At 34.4% G+C, this 22,714-nt stretch overlaps 1 protein-coding gene across 2 annotated transcripts in view; it reads left to right on the top strand.

Moving 5' to 3' along the window:
• Nucleotides 1-22,714, top strand: part of LOC115881432 (transcription factor AP-4) — a 291,153-nt gene that overhangs the window by 68,663 nt on the left and 199,776 nt on the right. For both annotated transcript variants that reach the window (XM_030898916.1, XM_030898908.1), the window contains exon 2: nucleotides 1,840-2,008. In XM_030898916.1, the coding sequence (XP_030754776.1) occupies nucleotides 1,840-2,008 (169 nt within the window). The remainder of the gene's footprint in view (nucleotides 1-1,839; nucleotides 2,009-22,714) is intronic.

Raw genomic sequence — 22,714 nt, 5'->3', positions numbered from 1 at the left:
TCCATCATGTCCATCAGTATCTCAATACTTGGACAGCGCACTCCAATCCTTGGGGAAATACTGAATGTGTGTGGCTACCTGCTACCTTTAGCATAGTTTACAGGCTTAAGTAAACTTTGCTTTTTACAAATTTATTAGAAAATAACTAGGTATCTATCTAAATGCCGACATATAAATAGTATAAATTAATCTATAAATAAGACGATAATGAATGACAGCCGTCTGGTATCAGCTGTGAGCGCTTTTGATATTGTATATCGCTCGTAAATAACTAATTATTTATTTTCATCGTTGCTGTTACTTAAAGTATCGATACTACTCGGAGATAATGTTCGGTAAATAATAGTCGTTACGTTTTAATAAAGCTATTTAAGTGCATTTTAGGGCGTGGCCGTTTTGAAAATACGAACCGTTTTGATTTATCGCATTCTTCGGAATAAGGTCGCGCGAAATTTTTGCCATGTTTTATTTATTTATCCGTTTAATTGGGTTTCAGAGAATTTAAAATTGTATATTTATACAGGGTGGTCCGAACTGTATTCCAGAAACTTCGGCAGCATATTCTGCAGATAAACATAAGCAAAAAAGTTCGTATAAATGTATAGTATTCTAAAATGCTTAGTTTTGGAGACACAGGGTGTAGAAGTTGCATTTTTTACTTTGATTTTTTTTAAATAATTTCTGAAGTAGGTAACGTCAATATTTGGATGAAAATTGGTGTTTGGGTTTTTTTGACATAAGAAATTTGTTTTTGATGTCAATATGACTCCTATTTGGAGAGGGCGCCACCTACACGTGTTTTAACTGGTTTGAAAAGAAATAACTTGTATAAAACTACCGAGTGAAAAAATATAAATTTTCGTGATTTTTTATGTAAAAAATGTTCCTTGATAGAAATCGCTACGAGCAGCCGTTCTCAAGATATTTAGAATGGAAATAGTCAATACCTGTCATTATTGACAAAAATAAACGTGCTGTGAGTAGATTCGAATAGTTATTTGACTGAAATAAGAAATTTGGGAATTTTTTATTTTTTAAATTAATCATAAATTTTTCTTCGAAAAAATGATGATAAAACAGTTTCTGTTGAACTTTGGGCACATAAACATTTCAATTTATGATTGCAGTGTAATAACTAGTTAGTCAACATTAACAATTATAACAATTTATGTCAATGGCTACAGGTAATTTCGATTCCAAATATCTCGAGAACCATTACTCGTATTAGTGATTTTTTCCAAGATACCTTTTTTACGTAAAAAACGTCGTATATAAATGTATTTTTTTTTGCTTATTAATTTTATACAGATACGGACGTTAGTTATTACTCTTCAAACCAGTTAAGAAATATGTGGGTGGCGCCCTCTTCAAGTAGGAGTCATATTGACATCAACATCAAAATCAAATTTCTCATGTCAAAAAACTCAGACACCAATTTTCATTCCAATATTGACGTTACTTCAGAAATTATTTGGAAAAATCGAAATAAAAATGAATTAAATTTAATAATTATATTAATTAATTATTGATCTTATAGTCACTCACAATTAATATAATCAATTTATACTAAAGTTTTTAGTGCTGAAATGTTATAACCTGGTTTTTATTTTTTTTTAAATCCTAATCAGGTTATAATATTTGCTCTTTTCTCCTTTGCGATTTCGCTTAATCCAAAAGCTTTATTTTTTTATTTGTAACCAATGCGCGATACGGAATACAACACCACAACACATTTTTGAGCGAAAAAAGTTGGTATTGAAGGTTCTAGTATTCTAGTAGAAAAAAACATGAATATTGTTGAATAATGTTCGATCTTATTAATTTTTGTTGTTGTTGCAGTCGAATCAACAAAGGGGGCGAACCGCCCACGGCCGTGATGGATCAGGAGAAGCGCCTGCGCAGGGAGATCGCCAACAGTAACGAGCGCAGGCGCATGCAGAGCATCAACAATGGCTTCCAGTCGTTGCGCAGTTTACTACCCCACCACGAGGGAGAGAAGTTAAGCAAGGTAAGAGACCACGTTAAATTGCTTTTTCGTACAGAAATTATTATGATTTATACAATTTTATTTATATCAAGTTGTGACGGCCATAACAGGGCCCGAATTCTGGAACTTCGATATAAAAACGTTACGCTTTCAAAGCGGTAAGCGAAAGTATTCGATTAGCGGAACGCCAAGCAGTCGATTCTCGTTGCCGTGCGAATCATTTTCTGGATACGCGTTGAGCATATATTGGCAGCATCGCAATTTCTCAGCTATCTAATAATTTGCTAATATGTACTTACTTACTGCCATTACTCGCTGACGAGTATTTGACACGCATCAGAAGATGGTTACGCAAGTCGTTTTCTTTCATGAGCTTTTCTGTGACTGAAAAGCCCGATACGTGATGTTATCTCTCTTCCGCACTCCGGACATTCAAATATCTCATTACTTTGTTGCCTCTTTACTTTTTGGTTGTCGTTGTTAACTGAGTTTGCAATTGTTCTCCATTGCGTTCTACTGTGCGCTGCTTCCTCCCACTGATTTTGCACGCTCATCCCCTTTAAGTTTTCATGGAAAATATTCTTGTATCTTTTGAGATGTCCACCCGGTTTCCTCTTATCCTCTACAAGCTTACCGTAAAGAAGAGATTTTGGTAGGCGGTTTTCTTGCATCCTGCATACGTGGCTAGCCCATATTAAGCGGGATTTAGTAATCATGACTTCAGCCCTTTCGCAGCTAGCTTTTTCAAGGATTGATACGTTTGAGACATGGTGGTACCATTTGACTCTTAACAGTTTTCTAAGGTGTCTCTGTTGCAATTTGTTTAATGCGTTCGTGTGCCGGCGCGGCGGTACGGCACCCAGGTTGCGCTTCCATATAACATGGTGGGGATTATTATTGCTCGGTACGCTGCAAGTTTCGTTTTTGTGCTGAAGTCATGATTGTAGAAAACCCTGTCTTTTAATTTCCAAAATGCTTTTGAGGCGTTGCTGTGCTGAATTTCAGAGTCGATATTAGCCTTTTCCGAAATCAAACTGCCGAGGTAATGAGGAAGATGCATATATTTTATTTTTCGCCAGAAACTGTTCAATTTATTAGAATAAATATGTATAAATGCAAAAAAAAACTTTTTTCTTGAAAGCAGTACCACAATTTTATAAAACGGGCCATTAAAATACTATAGATAACGCAAACGACGCCTCGCGAATTGAAACGATATTCTATTAGTCTGACGTCACCCGCCGTTCTCGTCGACGCGCGATGGCCAGCAGCAGCCAGACGTGTTCCGTTTATGTACGTATTTAGGTGGCGTACTAAGACATTTTTGTTGCTTTTAGCGTTGATTGAAGGAGCTTTTTATGCTTTTTGTGCAGTTATTATTTGTATGTGTTGTGTGTTCTGAGATTTTTTAAGTAATGGCAGATTCCGGGTTTGTAAAAGCACAATCAGATAACTTGCCAAAAGTTGATGCTTTTATGTTGGCTGCTTTTATAAATACAAATTCCCAATTTATTGGTGCTGAATTACGAGGAAAAAACAGAGAGGTATGTAACATTTATTCTTTGTAGTACTGAGGCATATTTAAGTATAAGTAGATACCTACTGTTACGAACTTTTATATAGTTATAAATTAATGTTATAAACTTATTTTTCAGATCAGGTAGGGAGACGTATGGAGATAATGCTGTAGGATATGTAGAAGTGAAAAGAGACAAAAATATTTGTTTAGTACGTGGAAAAATATCTCCAGAGCATAGCGTGAAAAAGAAAGTTTTTTTTATATATTGACACTCCCTTACCCTTGTTATTTTTAAAGATTGTTTTTTTTTACGAAATTATAGGAAATAAATTGTTAATCAGTAATGAAAATATTATACAAGGTGTCCCATAAGCAAACGCCACAATTAAGTTACTTATTTAAGTGAAACACGCTATATATTTTTGGATTTTTCGGAAATTTTTAGGTATTCTAGATATATTTCATGTATAATATCCTATACCTATCTTCAAATGTTTACGAAATATTGACAGTTGAAAAGCGAAAAATACCTACAATTTTCTGGACCACCTTCTTTGAGACACCCTGTATAACTAGAATTAATTTTAAAAGAGAGTATATGAAAAACCATGCAACTTTTTTATTTAATGTTTTCTTCTACTTGCAGTTAAGGCTGTATGTGGGTGTCAAAATATAATGAATAACCCTCTACATTCAAATTTCATATACCTATGTAAGACAATATACATAAATATATGAACTTACATCAAAATGATCTTCACAACAATAAATCGTAAAAATAGAGGATAATTTAACGTTTTTCTTTTCATCTCTTCTTATGGCCTTGGACCATTTTTTTCTGTTTTCGCTCATCCATTACTATTTATAAATATCACTAATTACTAATTATATATTAATTAACACAAATAACTAAAATTTTGACTACAGCGTTTAAAAGCAAACTGTGTAAAATAAACACGCGTCTAGCTCCACTGAACGCAGAAGAACGGCGGGTGACGTTACAGCGGCAAGGCGCGGTAGAGAGCGTTTGCCCGGCCATTTAAATTAACAATATTTAATTATTTTATATTAGAGGCATTTCTTAACCGATATCAACGATTTTTTTTGTTCAATTTGTAATTATATGAACTATTTTTTAAAACCGTTATTTAAAAACATGCATTTTCCTCATTGAATTTCGCTACATATTCCAGTAGTTCTCCGATTTTTATAGCACTGTTATTATTTTCCGGGTTGGTAATCCAAGCAGAATTACCGCGGCAATATTACCCTTTACATCACTAGTGAAGATTAAAAAGTAAAATTAGTTAGACGCACATGGCTTAAAAATCATCGTAATCAGCCCACTAGAACTAAATATATTAAACTTTAAAATACATGAAAACTTAAAGGTGTCTGTTTTTAGTAGAGTCAATAAAAACTTTCATTCATAATTTTACTGGATATGATTCACCTTTCTTCTTATCTTTTACCGTAATTTCTCGACAAAGTATTGGGATATACGGTTTCAAAAAACGAGAAAAGCCTTTGGAAAACAGTAAATAAATACTTTTCCAAATTGGATACCTGAAAGGGAGAGTTTTTTGGAGGGTCGTTGCAAAAAGTTCGACGTTTATATTTAATTTGTTCGAGTTTTTTCCGTGTTAGCGTAAGGGAAAACGTAAATAAGACAGGTCGTGGGCGTCGTAAATAGATTGGAACAATTCGTCATTCAAGACGGTGGAAATTTAATATTTCTGTAAACTGTTGTATTTTTATTTTTATGTCTCTTGTTTGAGTTATTTATAGAATAAGTTCTTTTTGATGAATGTTTTTGGTATAAAAAGGCATTGAAATTTATTTCGTTTTTTTTTTAAATTAATGAACAAATATCAAACTTAACACAAATGCATATTCTAGTTATTATTTACAATATTAACATTAATAGTACAACCAGTACACGAACCAATATTTAATTCCAAACTAGATAGTTCTGATTTTGCTTGAGATATGGGGGTTTTGGGACTTGAGACACTATCCAATTTTGATGTAGAGGTACTTGATCCCGGTATTTGACACTCTAAAATTTTATTTGATATTTGAATTTTATTGTTGATAGAATCCTGGACGTATCCCTCGGCCACTGTCGAAGATTTACATCCTCCGTGGCGCTTCAAATTAAATATATCACTCCCTGCATTAGCAAGGAGTGTTGCTGAAGTTCTCCGGAAACAATGCCCAGTGTAGGCCTCATAATCTGGCAGCTTCAAGTGTTTTGCTATCATGCTAGGCATCTTACCAATAGAATTTATGCCGACCACTTGGTTAACACATCTTTTATTTTGATATTTTAAAAACAATCCGCGACTAGTAGCATTTCTTGGACGAAGAGCTGCGTATTTTCGATAAAACTCAATATACTTAATTCAAATTTGACACTGTACAGATTCGGTCTATGTTTGTTTTTGTATTGGCTACTTTAACAATCAAAATTGAATCTTTATTTTCTATGTTATCGACCGACATTTTAGCAAGTTCCTCACGGCGCGGCGGCAAGCATCAGAAATACCAAGTATTAAAACGACCTAAAAGGAAATCGATGTCGATGTTCAGTAATTAAAAGAAAAACATACATTCCAAGCTCACGCTTTTTTTTTTTCGAAGCAATAATATAATAATAATAATTTTTAGAGATATCCCGATTTTAATGTTTGTAGAAAAAATGTTGTTTGCAACTCGTGCGCGAACTACTTTGGTGATCTCGACTATTTTTTTAACAAGGCTACGCCTCTTTAAAAAATTCAAGTATCGATCGCCAAAGTAGTACCCACTGGGTCTTTAACTAAAAACTAAAAAAAAATCCAAAGTATTTTTCAAAAAATTCCAAATTTTTAAAAAAGAATTTTGCGAAAAAACCTCAGAGAGCCAAAATATACTACCCCTAATAATATTTGCACTTATTTTCACTCACTCTGTATATTTGGTAATTACACGGCAACATAATACAGGGTCGCTGATATGTATGGGAACAGTCGTTTATTAGATAAAATATACGAGGTACCGCAAAAAGTTAAATATAAAAGTTATAGGGTTTTTGAATGTCTATTAGAGAGTAATAAATTTAAGTATACAGGATCGGTTATAAAGTCGTGGCACATCAAAGTTTGATTTTTTTAATGGATCATCCTGTATATTATTGCATATTTTAATTATTCCTTCAATTCTAAGCAAAAATCGAGGTACCCACAATGTACCTCAAACCAACCGTTTCCGAGTTATTGACTTTTGAAGATATCACTTAAACAATTTGATTTAATTAATTTCGATGTGTTCGGTTTCATTTAACGATGCTATTCTGCGGAAACTGCGATACGGTTATATATAAAATATTTGACATTCGTTTTCAAGTTAGCATTTATAGATGTATAAAATGAGATTATATTATCAAGTCTGGAACATACAAAATGTTCGTTTAACATTTCATAATCAAAACTTTATAATTCAAAAATGGTTGAATTTAGGTACATTATGTGTATTACGATTATTGCTTAAAATTGAAGGAAGAATTGAAATATACAATAATATACAGGGGGTTAAAAACATAAATTTTGATGTGCCACAACTTTATGACTGACCCTGTATACTTAAATTAACTACTAGCTACTAGACATTTAAAAACCCTATAACTTTTGTATTTAACTTTTTGCGGTACCTTGTATATTTTACCTAATAATCGACCGTTCCCGTAGTAAGAGTAGATAATTCTTTTATAATAATTTTGGAATGGTGTTTAGGTGTTCGCTTTAGGTTCACTTTTTTTCGCTGTTTTAGTTTTTTTTTGGCTTGTTAAACTCATTATTTATTTTTTTAATTTGAGAGAATTACGATTACATTATAATTAATTAATAGATTTCTTAATGAATTAATGGCAAATAAATAGTTCAATGAAAAAGTCTAATTAGTCTAAGCAAGTTCTACGACCTTGATACCGAAACATTTAGAAAGTATTTTTAGACGATCACCAGACCGTCTTAAAATATTTTTTAGCGCCATAGTGCCCAACATTTAAAATAAAACTAGTCACATTTAATGTAATAAAAATAGATATGTGCCTTAGTGATCTTTGTTGCAGTTATTTCATTATTCTTCTCGTGTAATTTTTACCATTCATGCTTCAACGCAATCAAAATTATATATTTTTTTTTAAATAAAATATAAAGATAAATAATTTCACTACTAAAAGAGATAAATAAAAAAATTGTGTGTGCACTATGTGCGCATATTTGAAGTTAAACTTCTTACTAACAGCTATTAAATTGAAGCATCGGAAAGACATCTTATGCGGATATGTTGGGTATATCGATAGATTGGACCCTAGATCATATACATATACTTACGTAGATAAGTGAATCACTATGGAAACTGTCGCAAACATATCAACGACTTCGATTTATCATATTTTTTTGTTGCACACGCGGTGCTTCTACTCTATCTATCCTTGTCGAGGACCTAGCGTTCACGCGCCAAATTTGAACATTAATTTAAAAAATTTAATTTGTAAAATGCATATATTTGAACAATAAATTGAACGATTACTGTCACAAAAATTAAATTATATAAAAAATACATTTAGCCACTTCGTACGAATATCAATTTTCTTAGGAAATCTAACCAGAAAGTATCCATGTGGTTTAATATAAATAAAAGAACAACTGAATATTTTACTTGCCTATGAAAAGATAATTCGGGAACCTTTATATTAGAACTTCCACACACCAAACACTATTTCTAGTCATTTTTACGAGAATTTAGAAAGTCCAACGAAAATAAATAGTAATATTAAGTAGTAAGTAACACACTTGCATCTTGGCTATAAAAAAGCGGTCGATAAAAGAGTAATTAATACAATTTTTAAAATAAAACACGCAAAAAACAAGCGTCGTTACACAATGGAATTAAGATTAAGATTATGACAATATGATGACAATGAAAAGTTGGTTTCCATAACAATGTATAATTTGTCTTTCTTAACCGTATAAAATTGTAGTCATTTCGGAAATACGTGCAAATTTTAATGCGCATTGCGCACAGTAAGGTCCTCGGAAAAGACAAACCTATTAAAAGTTTCATAAGTGCAATAAAGAAGGTTTGAAAATGGCATGTCTTGATATTGGAGACATATTTTTCAATGCTAAACTTATGGCTTTGATTTATCCACGTAAGTATATACAGCGTGTCAATTTTAAAACTTCCCACCTTTAATATCTTTCTTGCAGTTAAAAATACAAAAAATCGGAAAGACACGTCAATTTTATTTGTAAGGGGGACACTTTAAGTTAATATTTTTAGGCTTTTTGTTTTAACCTCCTAGGAAGGGGAGATGTCACCCTTAAAATCTTAAATGGGAATGGGGGTCAAGTGGCACATCGTTTTAAAGGGCGTTTAATTATCTTTTCAGTGGTATCCTACTTTGTTGCTTTTTGTCTAGTGGTTTCCGAATAATCACGGTTCAAAATTGCAGAAACAATTAAACATGCCTGCATTGAGATTTTGGTTTTCAGTCTTGTGTTTACACAAAAATTATTGCAATGGATATCCTTATAGTACAAATGATTAGAAGATCACATTACACCACTTACGCCCTATCTTATAAGTTGTTCAGAATGTTCATTTTCCTGTTAACAATAATAAAGTGTGTTTTCAAACTCCTCCCTAACATTTCGGAAAACTTCACCGGGAACTGACCGGCATTCTGCTGTAATTCGCCTTTTAAGATCATCAATATCAGTAGGTTGTGTTCTATAAACAATGGATTTAAGATGTCCCCAAAGAAAGAAATCTAAGGGTGATAAATCCGGTGATCTTGGAAGCCACTCAGTTGGTCCCCTTCTGCCAATCCATGTACCCGGAAGTCTCTTGTTTAACCACTGTCGGATCGGAAGAAAATAATGAGGTGGAGCCACCGTTCTGCTGGAATGTTAACAAATCCTCCTGTATAACTGATTAGAGGTTGCCACTCTTTCGAATTTAAGAAAAGAAACGTTAATGCTTATGATGTTTTCTGTTTATTAGTATTTCGACCCCCCTAGAAAAATATAATCGCTACGTCCATGTTTCCACCTAATCTTGTCATTATTTGTACTACAAGGAGATTCATTGCAATATTTTTTATAAACACTAGCCTGAAAACCATAATCTCAATGCGGGCATGTTTAATTGTTTCTGCAAGTTTGAAACGCGATTATTCGGAAACCTCTGGACAAAAAGCAACAAAGTAGGATACCACTGAAAAAAGAATTAAACGTCCTTTAAAACGATGTGCCACTTGACCCCATACCGATCTAAAATTGTAAGGGTGACATCTACCCCTCCTAGGGGGTTAAAAGAAAAAGGCTAAAAATATTAATTTAAAGTGTCCCCCTTACAAATAAAATTGACGTGTCTTTCCGATTTTTCATATTTTTAACTGCAAGAAAGATATTAAAGGTGGGGAAAAAAAGGTTTTTAAATTGACACACTGTATGATCTATGGATTGGACCAAGGCCAACTTGACCGTGTACGACACGTGTTACTGTGACAGTTAGTTTTGACGTAAGAAACGTCAAAAGTTGATGTAAGTTGGATACGACGTTTCGTTTATATCTTCATCAGGTTGGGACTAAGGATTTGATATGTTTTGAGGAAAAGCGTGTATCGATTTCGGTATAATTGGGGATGGGCTACAGGATGACGCTCTCGACGTTTCGAACCGATGCGATGCCTCTAAATCTTTGAATAAGAAGACTAAGGAAGGAGCATATCAAAAATCTTAGGTACACCGCGATGGGCCTCAAATATGGCCGACTTAAATTCCGGTTTATCAGTGTCGTTCTAATTTTATTTAAAAAATGTAAAACTATGATGTAGGGTAGACGTGGGGTAGACTCAATAATTTTTTTTTATTTTACGTTGTGAATAAATGTTGGTAGTTATTAAAATTGTTATAAAAATATATAATTCTAATAAAAATAGATAAGTTATAATAAGTATTTATTAACACAAACATCCGATACGCTACTGAAGCAGGTAAGTCAAATTAGCGTATCTAAATTCTTTGACATCTAATCTTTGACAGTAATAAATAAAAGCTAAAATGCAAGAAAAATATATAATTTAGTTAATTTAAGTGAATTTCATAAATGATCGGTTTACTACACGTAAGTATATTATATAGTCACTTACTAGCGAAAAGTTGTTCCATTATTTCACTCAGTTTTTGCCGAGATTTTACCGCACGCTACACAACCAACTATTTTAGAGTCTTTTTCGATAAATCGCGATAGTGTCACTGTTAATTTAAGTTCTGCCACAATTTCCATCTAGATTTACTACCTTTATACAACTATCAGTAGTAGAATAAATAATAAATAACATAAAATAAGCTCCGTAAAGACTGACAAATCCACAAAATTTCAAATCAAATTCAAATGTGTCAAATGAATCGTCAATCAGAACTGTCAAGGATCCCCACCCTAGAGAGCTTTTATGGTGGCTTTTCCGCCCACCATGCATGAATACATGGATAGCATTATACTCCTTCCTTAGTCTTCTTATTCAAAACTCTAAATGGACGAAATCTTCAGGAATTTTCTTAATTATGGGTCGATTGGAACTACACTCGGTAAAACCCGTGAATAGATTTATCCGAATGGAAACTCAGATGGACAGACGGTCATTTAAATACAAATTTTGCGTGAAAAGTGAATGAAATTATTTATTAAGGATTCCGTTGCAAAACCAGGCGAACCAGACCGATAAACTACGGTAAAGAAAAACGTCCGTTTGATACGGAACGATTTGGTAAAATATTGGAAACGTCAAATGTTGACGTTTTCTAAATTTCAATACCTCTATTATAAAATTTATTTTTTATACATTTTTAATGTACCTATTCTCTGCTTTTACGTTTGCTTCTTCTTTTCAATGGAGTTTAATATTGAAAAGTACTTTATTAATAAACTGTAAAACTCGTTAGACAGCTCAAGTGAAGATTTGCAGGTCCAATATTAAAACAGATCAATAATAAATAAACAAATCTAATCAATATTTATATTTTTATACCTTACAAAACATTCACGATTACTTGTCTTGTTTTTCATGTTTTCTTTAAATGTTCCTGACTTTAAGAATCAATGTCTGCATGATAAGTTTAAATGGCCCTAAAAATCATTCTTAGTTAATGAAATTTATTTACCTTCACTGCCTACCTCCATTGCTTTTGGATGTAAATACAAAATATTATTACAAATTTAAGAAATTAAATGAGAATTTCACTCGAACTTCCAATATTTGCTTGATTTCTGTCACATAAATGACATTGATTGACAAACAAAACCAGAAAACCAGCCTTCTCGCGCTGCTGGTTAGTTTGGTAACAGTTATGTGACAGTTATAACCGAATTTTTCAGGAACCGTGTTCCGTAATAAGAAAACTTTCAGGAAATCGATAGAAACGGAACATAAAACCATAACCAAGGTAAGCGACGGAATACACCCTAATATTTAATTTATTACTTTTTCAACATTTCAAACTACACTTTTTGAAACATGTCTTTTAAATCCTCTTTAAATCAATTTAATAGCTGTTAGTAAGAAGTTTTACTTCAAATATGCGCACATAGTACACACAATTTTTTAGAATAGTCATACACTTCTCCGACAAAAATACAGAGAGAATTGAAGTTTTTTTCAAACCCAAATTTCTTTTCTCATTGTACCCACGACCTTATTAAACCTAACAGTGTTAAAGTGATCTTTTTTTAATACGAGACGGTATGCTAACCTTTTAAAACCTAATTGCCGGACAAATATGAACAGCTGACAGCTCGGCAACCTGTTGTGTAACGAGATTAGACCGAATTTAAACCATAATGGTGAAAAGTTTGTCGTTTTAATTTGCGTGTCACGCTTCGGGATTTTCTATTTGCTTGGCCAATAAACGGCATTGTCACGTGACCAGTAATCGATTTTTTTAGATAGATTTCGTTATAGCCACTGATTGGATTTTGGTCGCTATTAAAAAAGCGTAAAAAACGATGACGATTCTGCGAATCAATAATAAGTCGAATGATTGCCTTAAACCATTGTTAACACAACGATAACAAATTATGTACGCAGTCTGTATTTATATTTTTATGATTTGTAATTTTTATTTGGGTGGCAACAAGATTTTGCGTCATTTAAGTCGATTTTATTTATGGTTATCGTCTCTGCGTTTGCTGCCAAGGGCTGGATTATAGATTGTATGGGAAGGGGAAGGGAATCACCTCGACCTTATAGATCAATTGTATTCTCCTTTCTTAGGGCTTTGACAAAAGCCAGTATCTGAGACGGTTTTACAGAGGTTAGTTCTCTATTAGAATGAGTGGGAGGGGGGTTAATCACTGCGACCTTACAGATTACTATTGTGTCCTTCTTTCTTGAGTTATAACTCATCATACAGTCCCAGGGCTTTGACAAAAGCCAGTATCTGGGCCGGTTTTACAGAGGGTAGTTCTCCATCTCCAATAACAGTCGTACCAAAGTTCATGACACGAATGGTTGTCGTCTCGGCGCACTCAGTGATGAGGTGTTCTGGTGTTTCCCCATCTTCCCCACATAATCTGCATTCGCCGTTTCTCCTTAGTTTCAATCTACTGAGGTGTTCATTGAGGAGACAGTGTCCTGATAAAAACCCCGTGACAATCCGAAAATTGTTCTTACTTAACTCCAGGAAGATCTTCGATTTTTCTTGACCGTAAGCCCTCAGAAACTTCTTCGAGTGTCTTAGACCGTTGCAAGATTCCCATTCCAGGTGAGTCTTCCAAGTTCTTGAGTTCCGCCTTTAGTTGGTTACCACTTGGGAAGTAGAACAGTTAGTGGAGTGTTCGCTCCTTTTCTAACTAGATCATTTGCTTTTTCATTGCCTATCCCTTGATGAGCAGGCTACCCAGAGTAGGAGGACTTTGTTTTCTTTGTCTAATTTATTCAGATTCTCTATGCATTCTTTGACCAATTTCGAATTGATTGATACTGAGTTAGTGTCCCTCTACGTTAACTAATTTCTCTGAGGTCGTACCAAACGAAGCGGATCTATCTATCCGCGTCTATCTGCTAATTCGTTCGCTAAGCAAACGATCAGCTGGTCTTGTACGGATTTTTTTCTTTGCGTTTGGTTGCGCAACGTTTTTTAAACAGTGCGGCAGGCCGGGGTCCGGTCAGCTGATTCAAACTAGCGCAACAACGCACACAGCCGACAAAGCAGCGATCGGTACGCCGACCGAGCTTCAGAGTAGTAAAAAATATACAGAATTTGCTAGTTTACAGTGTTTTTCGAGATTAGTGTTCTAGTGTTCTGTTCGGTGAAGGGATTTCAATACAAAAGGACTTTGGCCTTTACAATAAATATCTAATTTAGAATAGAATAATAACTTGGCTTTAAAAGTGATCAGTGTTACACTTTAAATGTATTCTCTTTTTTCCACAATCTAAAGAGACCGTCCTGTGACGGAATCATTGCGACCTGTAAGGTCTAGTTTGTTTGTCACCTTTCTATGTCTTCATCGAGTCTTCTATCCCTGTGCTCGGCACAAGCTTGTGCAAGTCCTTGGTAGGACGGGAGCATAGTTTCTCGGGTTCTAGCCTTGCTTTTCCAAATAGGAATAGTGTCGCTTGCTATCTGGAGCCTCGCAGAAACTCGCGAAACCGAATCTTTATCGCAGAGTCTGCAGCAAAGACTTCCTTGATACAGGTTAAGCTTATTCTGGTAGAACTGACAGCCATATGTGCTGTCAAGAAATCTGTTGTAATCCGTATTTTGTTCCCGCTGAGAATTAGCAGTACCTTTGTGCTGTTAGAATTAGGTCCTTGGATGAGGAGCTTGCTGTGTCTTAAATTTGCCTTATATTTGTAATTCAGATAATTATAATATAACGGTTACTTTATGCATATGATTATTTTTTTTATGTATATGATTATTAGCCGACCATACCAACAGGTATGATAGGCTATTAAGATCGGCAAAAAGAAAGTTTTTTAATTTCTTCAAAATGAGTTATTTGGGTCATAAATGACCTAAATACAAAATATTTTCATGGTGTCTGTCTGTCTTTCCGCCTGTAACACGATAATTCAAAAACCGCTAAACCGATTTTAACCAAATTTGACACAAAAATACTGTGGCACCCGAGAATCTGGCCATTAGTTTTTGGTGGGGGTGGGTGGTTGGTAAAGGGGTATGGGATAGGGGTTAAAAATTTTTAAAAAATCGTAACTCCAAAATTACAGTAGCTAGCGAAACGCGGTTTTCAATTTAAGATTAGGAATAATATTTGCAACAAAATTTGCAAAAACATCAAAATCTGTCAAAGTCGCAGTTTTTGAGATAGAAAAAATGGAAAAATTCCTTTACTTTGAAACTAAAAGAACTGCCTACCAACTTTTTATTAACATATTTTAGTATGGGCGGCTATACGTGCCTCCCGGCGCCAATTTTTTTTTAGTTATCTGTTCTCTAAATTACAGTACCAGGTCGTGTCCTTTTCACAAAATAATAAGTTGGAAACTGTGCTTTCCATATTAGCAGATCTTTGTTAAGCTATTGGACATCATCATCTAATAGAAAGACAATACGTTTTGCCAGGCTATCGTGACCACTCACGGGGGGAGGAGAGGCTGTTTCATGCAGCGCAAGATAGAGAACTCTTCAACGAAATAGTCATGGAGATGGTTTGGTGTGGTTTGGTTTGAAGAGCTAACCAACGCTTGAAGACAGGCACGGCACTGCAAGAAGAAGAAGATCGTGATTTCTGACATAGAATGTGTTCCCTACCGTTTCTTTTTCTCAACAACAGAATCTTCACATAATCGTCTGTTAATTCTTTAAGCTTTAGATGTCTGTTGGGCTATTATCTCGACAGTGTTCCTATCTTTTTTTATCAGGTCTCCCTAAAACTTAACGATATTCTAGTGTAAACTGCTTCGCTTGTATTTGTTCTGGTGAATTTTTCCAACATTCTAGGGATTTGTTGGACACTCAATGATTTGTAGCTATTTTTGTAATACCTATGCATTCTGGTTCTTTCGTGCACTAGTAAGCAGGTGAATATCCTTTTTCAATACCATTTTCAAAAACTCTAGCAACTGGGAGACTACACCCTCCATATAGCTCTTTTTCAGTGACTAATACAAGAACCGCACATTTGCCAAGCTTTCGCACTGAATGTTCTCTGTCGTTTCTTCTTCAGATCAAAATCAGACATGGCTTCATCTGTCGATTCCAACATGCTTTGACTTTCTTTCTGCCATTGCTCATCAAGTCTGCCGTGCACATTGGCGAATTTTTTACTATGAACTTGTTCATCTGTCTCTATCCTGGTGAATTTATCCATCATTGAAAAGATTTGTTTGGTTTGGTTTTTCACTGTTTTTTAGCCATTCGTGTGACTGGTTTTTCAATGCCGCAGAAGGGTTCTGAGCTCTGGGTCTATGAATAGCATTGATGAGCCTTATTTGGCCATATTATTTTTTTTGGACACTCTTGTGACCCTTGCTCTGGTACCCAGGTTAACGTAATATTCTAGCCTATATAGAGTGCCTTTAGCGCTGTTGGCTGTCTGAATGAAGATGGTAACTGGACGGTGTGTTCTTGGTGAAATGGTTCCTAATAAACAATGAAATCTTGTAAAAAGGTACGAAATTTAAAGCTGTCTTGTATTAAATTGTCTGTATCTATAGCAATTAATGAGACAATAAAGTAATTTTGTATTTATTGAACAAGAATATGAATTACTTCTATATTTTTTGTTGGTCTGCGTGTGGAACGTTCACCGTCGCGGGCCTCTGCCATCGTCATAGTTTAATTCAACGGAGCGTGCGGTTACGATTTTTCGAGGGCCACAACGCGTCGCCTTGCCTTTGTTTAGTCTAGACGGTGTAGTGGCAGAGAGAGAGCCAGTCGACCGGTATTTCCAATGTCGATTTTGGCACCCATTCGCCACAGACGGATGCCTTGGGGGAAACATATACCCCCATTTTGATAGAGGTATTTCGGTAAATATTTGTTGTACAGTGTGTCCCATTTTAGTTGAAATCATCGGGTATCTCCGTTATTAGTGAAGATAGAAGGGTGCGTTTTGCACAAACCTGTCCCACTTTTTCGTCAAACGGAAGATGCTGCAAACAGAATTTTCATAGTCCTCTTCATTTCTGAACTACAGGGTATTTTCGAAAATTTTACAATTTGGGACACCCCCTGTATCTCTGTTATTGTTAAAGGTATCGAGATGGCGAAAACTGCTTATTGTAGAACTTTTTACGTACAATACAGTGGCGTAGTCTGTTTTTCTACCAAAAAAATATTTTTGAAAATATGAACTAAAGTTATGTTTTTTCAAATGGAACACCCTGTATATTTATAAATCATATGATCTGTCTTGCTATGAGCTTCTCAAAAATATATATCACTCTATATTTATTTTCACTATTTACTGCAATATTTAAAATATATCATTTTCTTATTAGTAGGCCGTGATAAATAACAAAAAATCAAAATGGTATTTACTAAAATAGTCATACACATATTAAAATTTATTTGGGATTGATATATTTTACTTTTGAAATAACTGTTACCACTGAAACTGTGAATATATTTTTCTTTTTTTTATAACGGGATGGGTTTGCAAATATCTAAATTTTGAATTATTAAAGCATTTTTCAGGTGTTCGACATTGTTGTAGTGCCTACGATATATTTCGTATTTCAAAAATCCCCAAAATCAGAAATCGAGAACGGCGAAATCCGGGAATCGAGGAGGCTATCAATATGCGTTCATTGGTTCCAATTCATTGATTTGAAAAATAATAATTTAACAGTATTCTAATATTTCTATAGTTATGAGGGGGAATGTTCCCCATCTTGCTAAAGGAATATCTAAAATTTCCGATACGATAGATTATTCTTACGTATTCACGTATTCCAAGATTTACAAATAGCGGTAGAGAGTTAAGTTTCCCTAATATATAAAGAATTTATTAGCGGCTCCCAAAATAAAACAAGAGACAGATAGCAGTATACTTTTAATAATTCTTTAGTTTCTTTTATTATCAATCAGGGCCTACTAATAAATATGATCTTTTAATAAAAACTTTTAAATATTGCAGTAAATAGTGAAAATAAATATAGAGTGATATATATTTTTGAGAAGGTTATGGCAAGACAGATCATATGAGTTACAAATATACAGGGTGTTCCATTTAAAAAAACATAACTTTAGTTCGTATTTTCAAAAATATTTTTTTGGTAGAAAAACAGAGTACGGCACTGTATTCTACGTAAAAAGTTCTACAATAAACAGTTTTCACCTTCTCGATAGCTTTAACAATAACAGAGATACAGGAGGTGTCCCAAACTGCAAAATTTTCAAAAAGACCCTGTAGCTCGGAAACGAAGAGGACTATGAAAATTTTGTTTACGGCATCTTCCGTTTGACAAAAAAGGGAGACAGATTTGTGCAAACCGCACCTTTCTATCTTCCCTAATAACGGAGATACCGTATGATTTCAACCAAAATGGGACACCCTGTACATCCAATCAATGGTCAGTCCTACACTTATTCCTGTTCAAAATTGAAATTGTGTTATAAAAAAATATCACCGCGACCTTAATAATAGAGATCTATTGCGTTCCCCTTTCTTGAGTTATAACTCATCATACAGTCTCAGGGCTTTGACAAACGTCAGTATCTGAGGCGGCTTCACAGACGCTCGTTCTCCATCTCCGATATCAGTCGTACCAAAGTTTATGGCACGAATGGTTGTCATCTCGGCGGACCCAGTGACAAGGTGTTTTGGTGTATTTTTATTTTCCCCACAGAATCTGCATTCGCCGTTGTTTCTTAGCTTCAATGTAGTGAGGTGTTCATTAAGGAGGCAGTGTCTTCTTAAAAAAAACCGTGGCAATCCGAAGATTCTTCCTTCCACAAATAAAATTTGGACTGAAGTGAACTTTATTTTCAATAGTATACTCATTCAAACTGACGCAACTTAGTATACTGATGGCTTAAGAACATCAGAATGCGTAGAAACTTATCCCATTTTATTACAGGTATTTCATTAAAAGCAGTCTTCTAGACCCAATCAAAGGCAGTCACTACACTTATTCGTCTTTAAAATTGGAATTTTTCAATTATTTTATAAACTGGACCTTATCAATGCAAAATATTGATCTTAGACTGTCGTAGTTTTTATTTTCAATACTGTACTGTCTGTTAATAGTATAGAAAATGGTATGCTCATTCAAACTGAAGCGCTCTGGCGTACAGCTGGGTCAAGAAAGTCAAAAGAAGTAGGAACTGGATCAGTAGGGCTGAAAAAAGGATAACTCTTTTCATAAACATATCCAAGATTGTCACAATTTTCCATGTGGAAATATCGGCAATCCATTATTGTGTAGAAGAAATGATAAGGCAGGAAAGAACACATACCGAAGGAACCGAACTAAAAATTCAAAATTGACTAAAGTGTTTTATGTTTCACTGGATTTGGCGGTTAGAACTTGGAATCTCAATACAAAAGATTACATTGTTTCATTTTCAAAATAATAGTTATTTTTCATACAAGACGATAAAATGGTATTTTATCGTCGTGTATAAAACAATATTTTTTTTCATAGCAAGTTACGTTTTAAAAAATATTCAGAAATTATAATTTCAAGGAATTTATTACGAGTAGAAAAAATATTGTGCTGGGTTGGCGTTGGTTTCTATGTAATTTGACAAATAAATAAAGCTGTCTCTTTAGTTGTCGGTTTTGAGTCAGTATTTTTTAATTCTTTTTCGTGTCGATTGCTGATTGAATTGAAGCCAGAAATGGCTCAAAACGAAATAAGTAAATTACCAACAGATATTCAGGCTGAGGCGACAAACGCCGTATACAAACTACCTCCATCTGAATCCTGAATAACTTATGAAAAGGAATACAAAATTTTTCGAAAATTGAAGGAGTTAAAAAACGTGCGAGAAGAAATAAAATTTTTAACCTATCCTCGTTGTTAAAGTATCATTTAATCTACTCTTGCGGTTAAAGTACTATTTTATCTACTATTTTTGATATGGAAAAAATATTGTACCTTTTTGATTAATGATGTGGTTGTTGATTAAACAGTGTTCAAACTGTTACAATTACTATTTCGATATTTGGTTAATATCTCGGCAATATGTTAATAGACTATTTATAATTACATGAAGGTTCTTTTCATAGGATTACGTTCTGGAATAATCACAGATTGGAAATGTATGACTAATTAATTATATTAAAATTGAACGCAAAATCGAGAGTGGGTCTGGCAAAATTTGTTCGACTTTCGATGTTTAAAAATAAATTAACAGCTGATTTTCAGGATGTTTTCATTGGCCAACGAACGGATGACGCAAATTTCGTTGAAACGAAATTTTAAATGCGAATTCGTATAATAAAACTACATTTAGAATTTCTGATGAAAGACTATAAAATAAAAAGAGTCTTTGGTATTATACAAGTCTGTTTTGCACCCATTTTCCAAAATTGAACATGAAAATATTTTTTGTACCTTTCACGTTTTTTGGTCTGTAGTTGAGATGAGATAAAATAAATGTTCTACTTTTTAAATTTAAAAATATTTTGACGACTGGACATTTACAGGTTTCTTTGCTAAGAGAAACAAATATGATAAATAGTGACCCAAATTATTCTAGAATTTACTTAAAAAAATTTTTTTTCAGTAATTTACGCAGGTTTTGCTTGTTAACTAAAATGCATAAAGTATTGGGAATATCCAAATGTGTGATCCGTGGCATAGTAGTATTCTGGATGAAGGAAAGTCACACTAGCTAAAAAAGGAATGAACACTCCACTAACTGGACCAGAACCGTTCTGATTTCCAACCGGAAACCAGCTTAATTTGTTTTATATACATACATACCAGCTTAATTTGTTTTATATATTACATAAGACACTCGAAAGAGTTCCTCAAAACTTACCACCGAGAAAAATCAAAGATTTTCCTTGATTTAAGTTCGAACAATCTTCGGATTGTTCCGGGGTTTCTAACAGGACACTGTCTCCTCAACGAACACCTCAGTAGATTGATGCTGAGAAACAACGGCAAATGCAGATTCTGTGGGGAAAATAGAGGAACACCAGAACACCTTATCGCTGAGTGCGCCGAGGCGACAACCTTTCGTGCCATAAACTTTGGTACGGCTGATGTCGAAGATGGAGAGCTGGCTTGTGTGGAACCGTCTCAGATACTGACTTTTGTCAAAGCCCTGAGACTGTATGATCAGTCATAATCTGTGATAATTCAAGAAAGGGGAACACACAAGAGATCTGTAAGTTTGCGGTGATTAACTCGCCTCCTAAACATTCTACATTCTACATACCGTGCTGGCAACTGTTATTTTTGGGTTGGCATTTACATGTGTGGAAGTAAATCGCATAGGGATCTTATTAAGTCGGAGTGAGAGAAATGCGACCGACCGACGCGACGCGCGACGGTGTGCTGTTGCGGCGTTGCCGATACGCCTTTCCCTATCAAGTAAAGTAAAATCACGATCGCAAACCGCTTATTTTTAAAAGACTTTTTGTTCAAGAGATAACTAGATAAAATCATTAGACATGTTTCTGAGCATCTGAAATGGAATTAGAAGGACATCGTTAGGGTGTCATTTTTTTTATAACGAGAAAACGTCAGTAATCGCGATAATTTAAAAACTCAACTTTTTAACACATAACAGGCCATAACTCAAGAACCACTTTAGATATTGAAACTTTTTTTATTTTCAAGATCGGATATTTTACAATATGTTTACATAAGAAAAATTCGATAAGGTTGTTTTTTCCATTCAAAAATTGTAAACAATCCATCCATTTACTTTTAAAGCACAGCAATTTTCAGCAATCATGTAATTTTTTATTGATAAAGATTTTCACATACTGTCTACAAAGAAAATACAGCAGAAATATTAACAAAGTTCTTGAAAAAACTACAATCTATTATTTCTAATAGATTTCGAGATATCGATTTTTGAATTCAGAGTTCTGATAGCGCGACCACTATCGAACACCCACTCAATTCCACTTATTTTTACCAAAAATGCAAGTGTTTATAGCTTGCACTTAAAAAAAATTCAAACTATAGAGAAAATTACAACGACTCGTTAATAAATAAAAAATTATGTATCACGAAACGTAATTAAATCGTGAAGCTGAACGCATGACTTACACCTTTCCCTAGAACTTTAAGTACTGACAGAGGTATTGATTGGGTCGACCGGTTAACTGCGACAAATCTGCTATATCCCTTTCCACGTCTCTTAGCGATGTGCACAGTTTCTCGGTTTATTTCATACGTTTGGCAACGTGTTTATTGTCCTCTCTTTGTTCAGTACATTATAAACGCCATTGTACTCTTCTTACATACGGAAATCTCGACCCAAGACTAACCTTTGCCAGCCCTTAGTATAACATTTTACTAACTTGACCAAAATTTTTCAGTTGCGTTTTTTTCCATCTGAGTGTGGAAAGGAGACAAACACAATAGGGTTTACAGATCGCAGTGTTTCTCGCGTAATGTTACGCTCCATTAATATTGAGAAAAAAACAATAAAACCGGGTCCAAACTGATATATGTTATTCGTAATAACAATAAAATCAATATAATGTACGGTTTTATTTTTAAATGCTGCAAAAATGGGTCAGGATTGGCATCATGCAGCCGGAATGTATTCCGATATTCGCATTTCTCTTTTTTCCCGCTATCCATAGTGTTTATGTCTGTCGTGACGTGGTGTTTTATTTTTAAGTTCGGCCCACGGAAGTTCGTAAACCCGGTTACTGGCTGATTGGCCTGGCCGACGATACTCTATCTGTCGGCTAATTGAATCTCCCGCCACCCGCCGCTGCGCCGTGACCCACTTTAAATCTATCTGGTTTCGTCCGATAAACATCCCTGTTTCTACTCTTTTTGAATCAAGGTTTAATCAAGCACGTGTATCTATATATGTAGCTATAAAGAGTGAACAATGTGCTATTTTGGTGGCAAAAGAGGGGTTTTCGCTTAATAGTAAAGATGCCGTTTTCGCTTACCTTACCTTCTTTTTTGAAAGACTAAAGATTTCCAGCATACAGGGTTCATATTTCAAACACTCCTCTTTGGTGATGACCAAGACTAGATT

The sequence above is a fragment of the Sitophilus oryzae genome, unplaced genomic scaffold (genome assembly GCF_002938485.1).
Source record: "Sitophilus oryzae breed Bouriz unplaced genomic scaffold, Soryzae_2.0 scaffold_1110_pilon_pilon, whole genome shotgun sequence".
NCBI lineage: Eukaryota > Metazoa > Arthropoda > Insecta > Coleoptera > Curculionidae > Sitophilus > Sitophilus oryzae.
The sequence above is the reverse complement of the archived record's forward strand: the minus strand, read 5'-3'. Positions and strand labels throughout refer to the sequence as shown.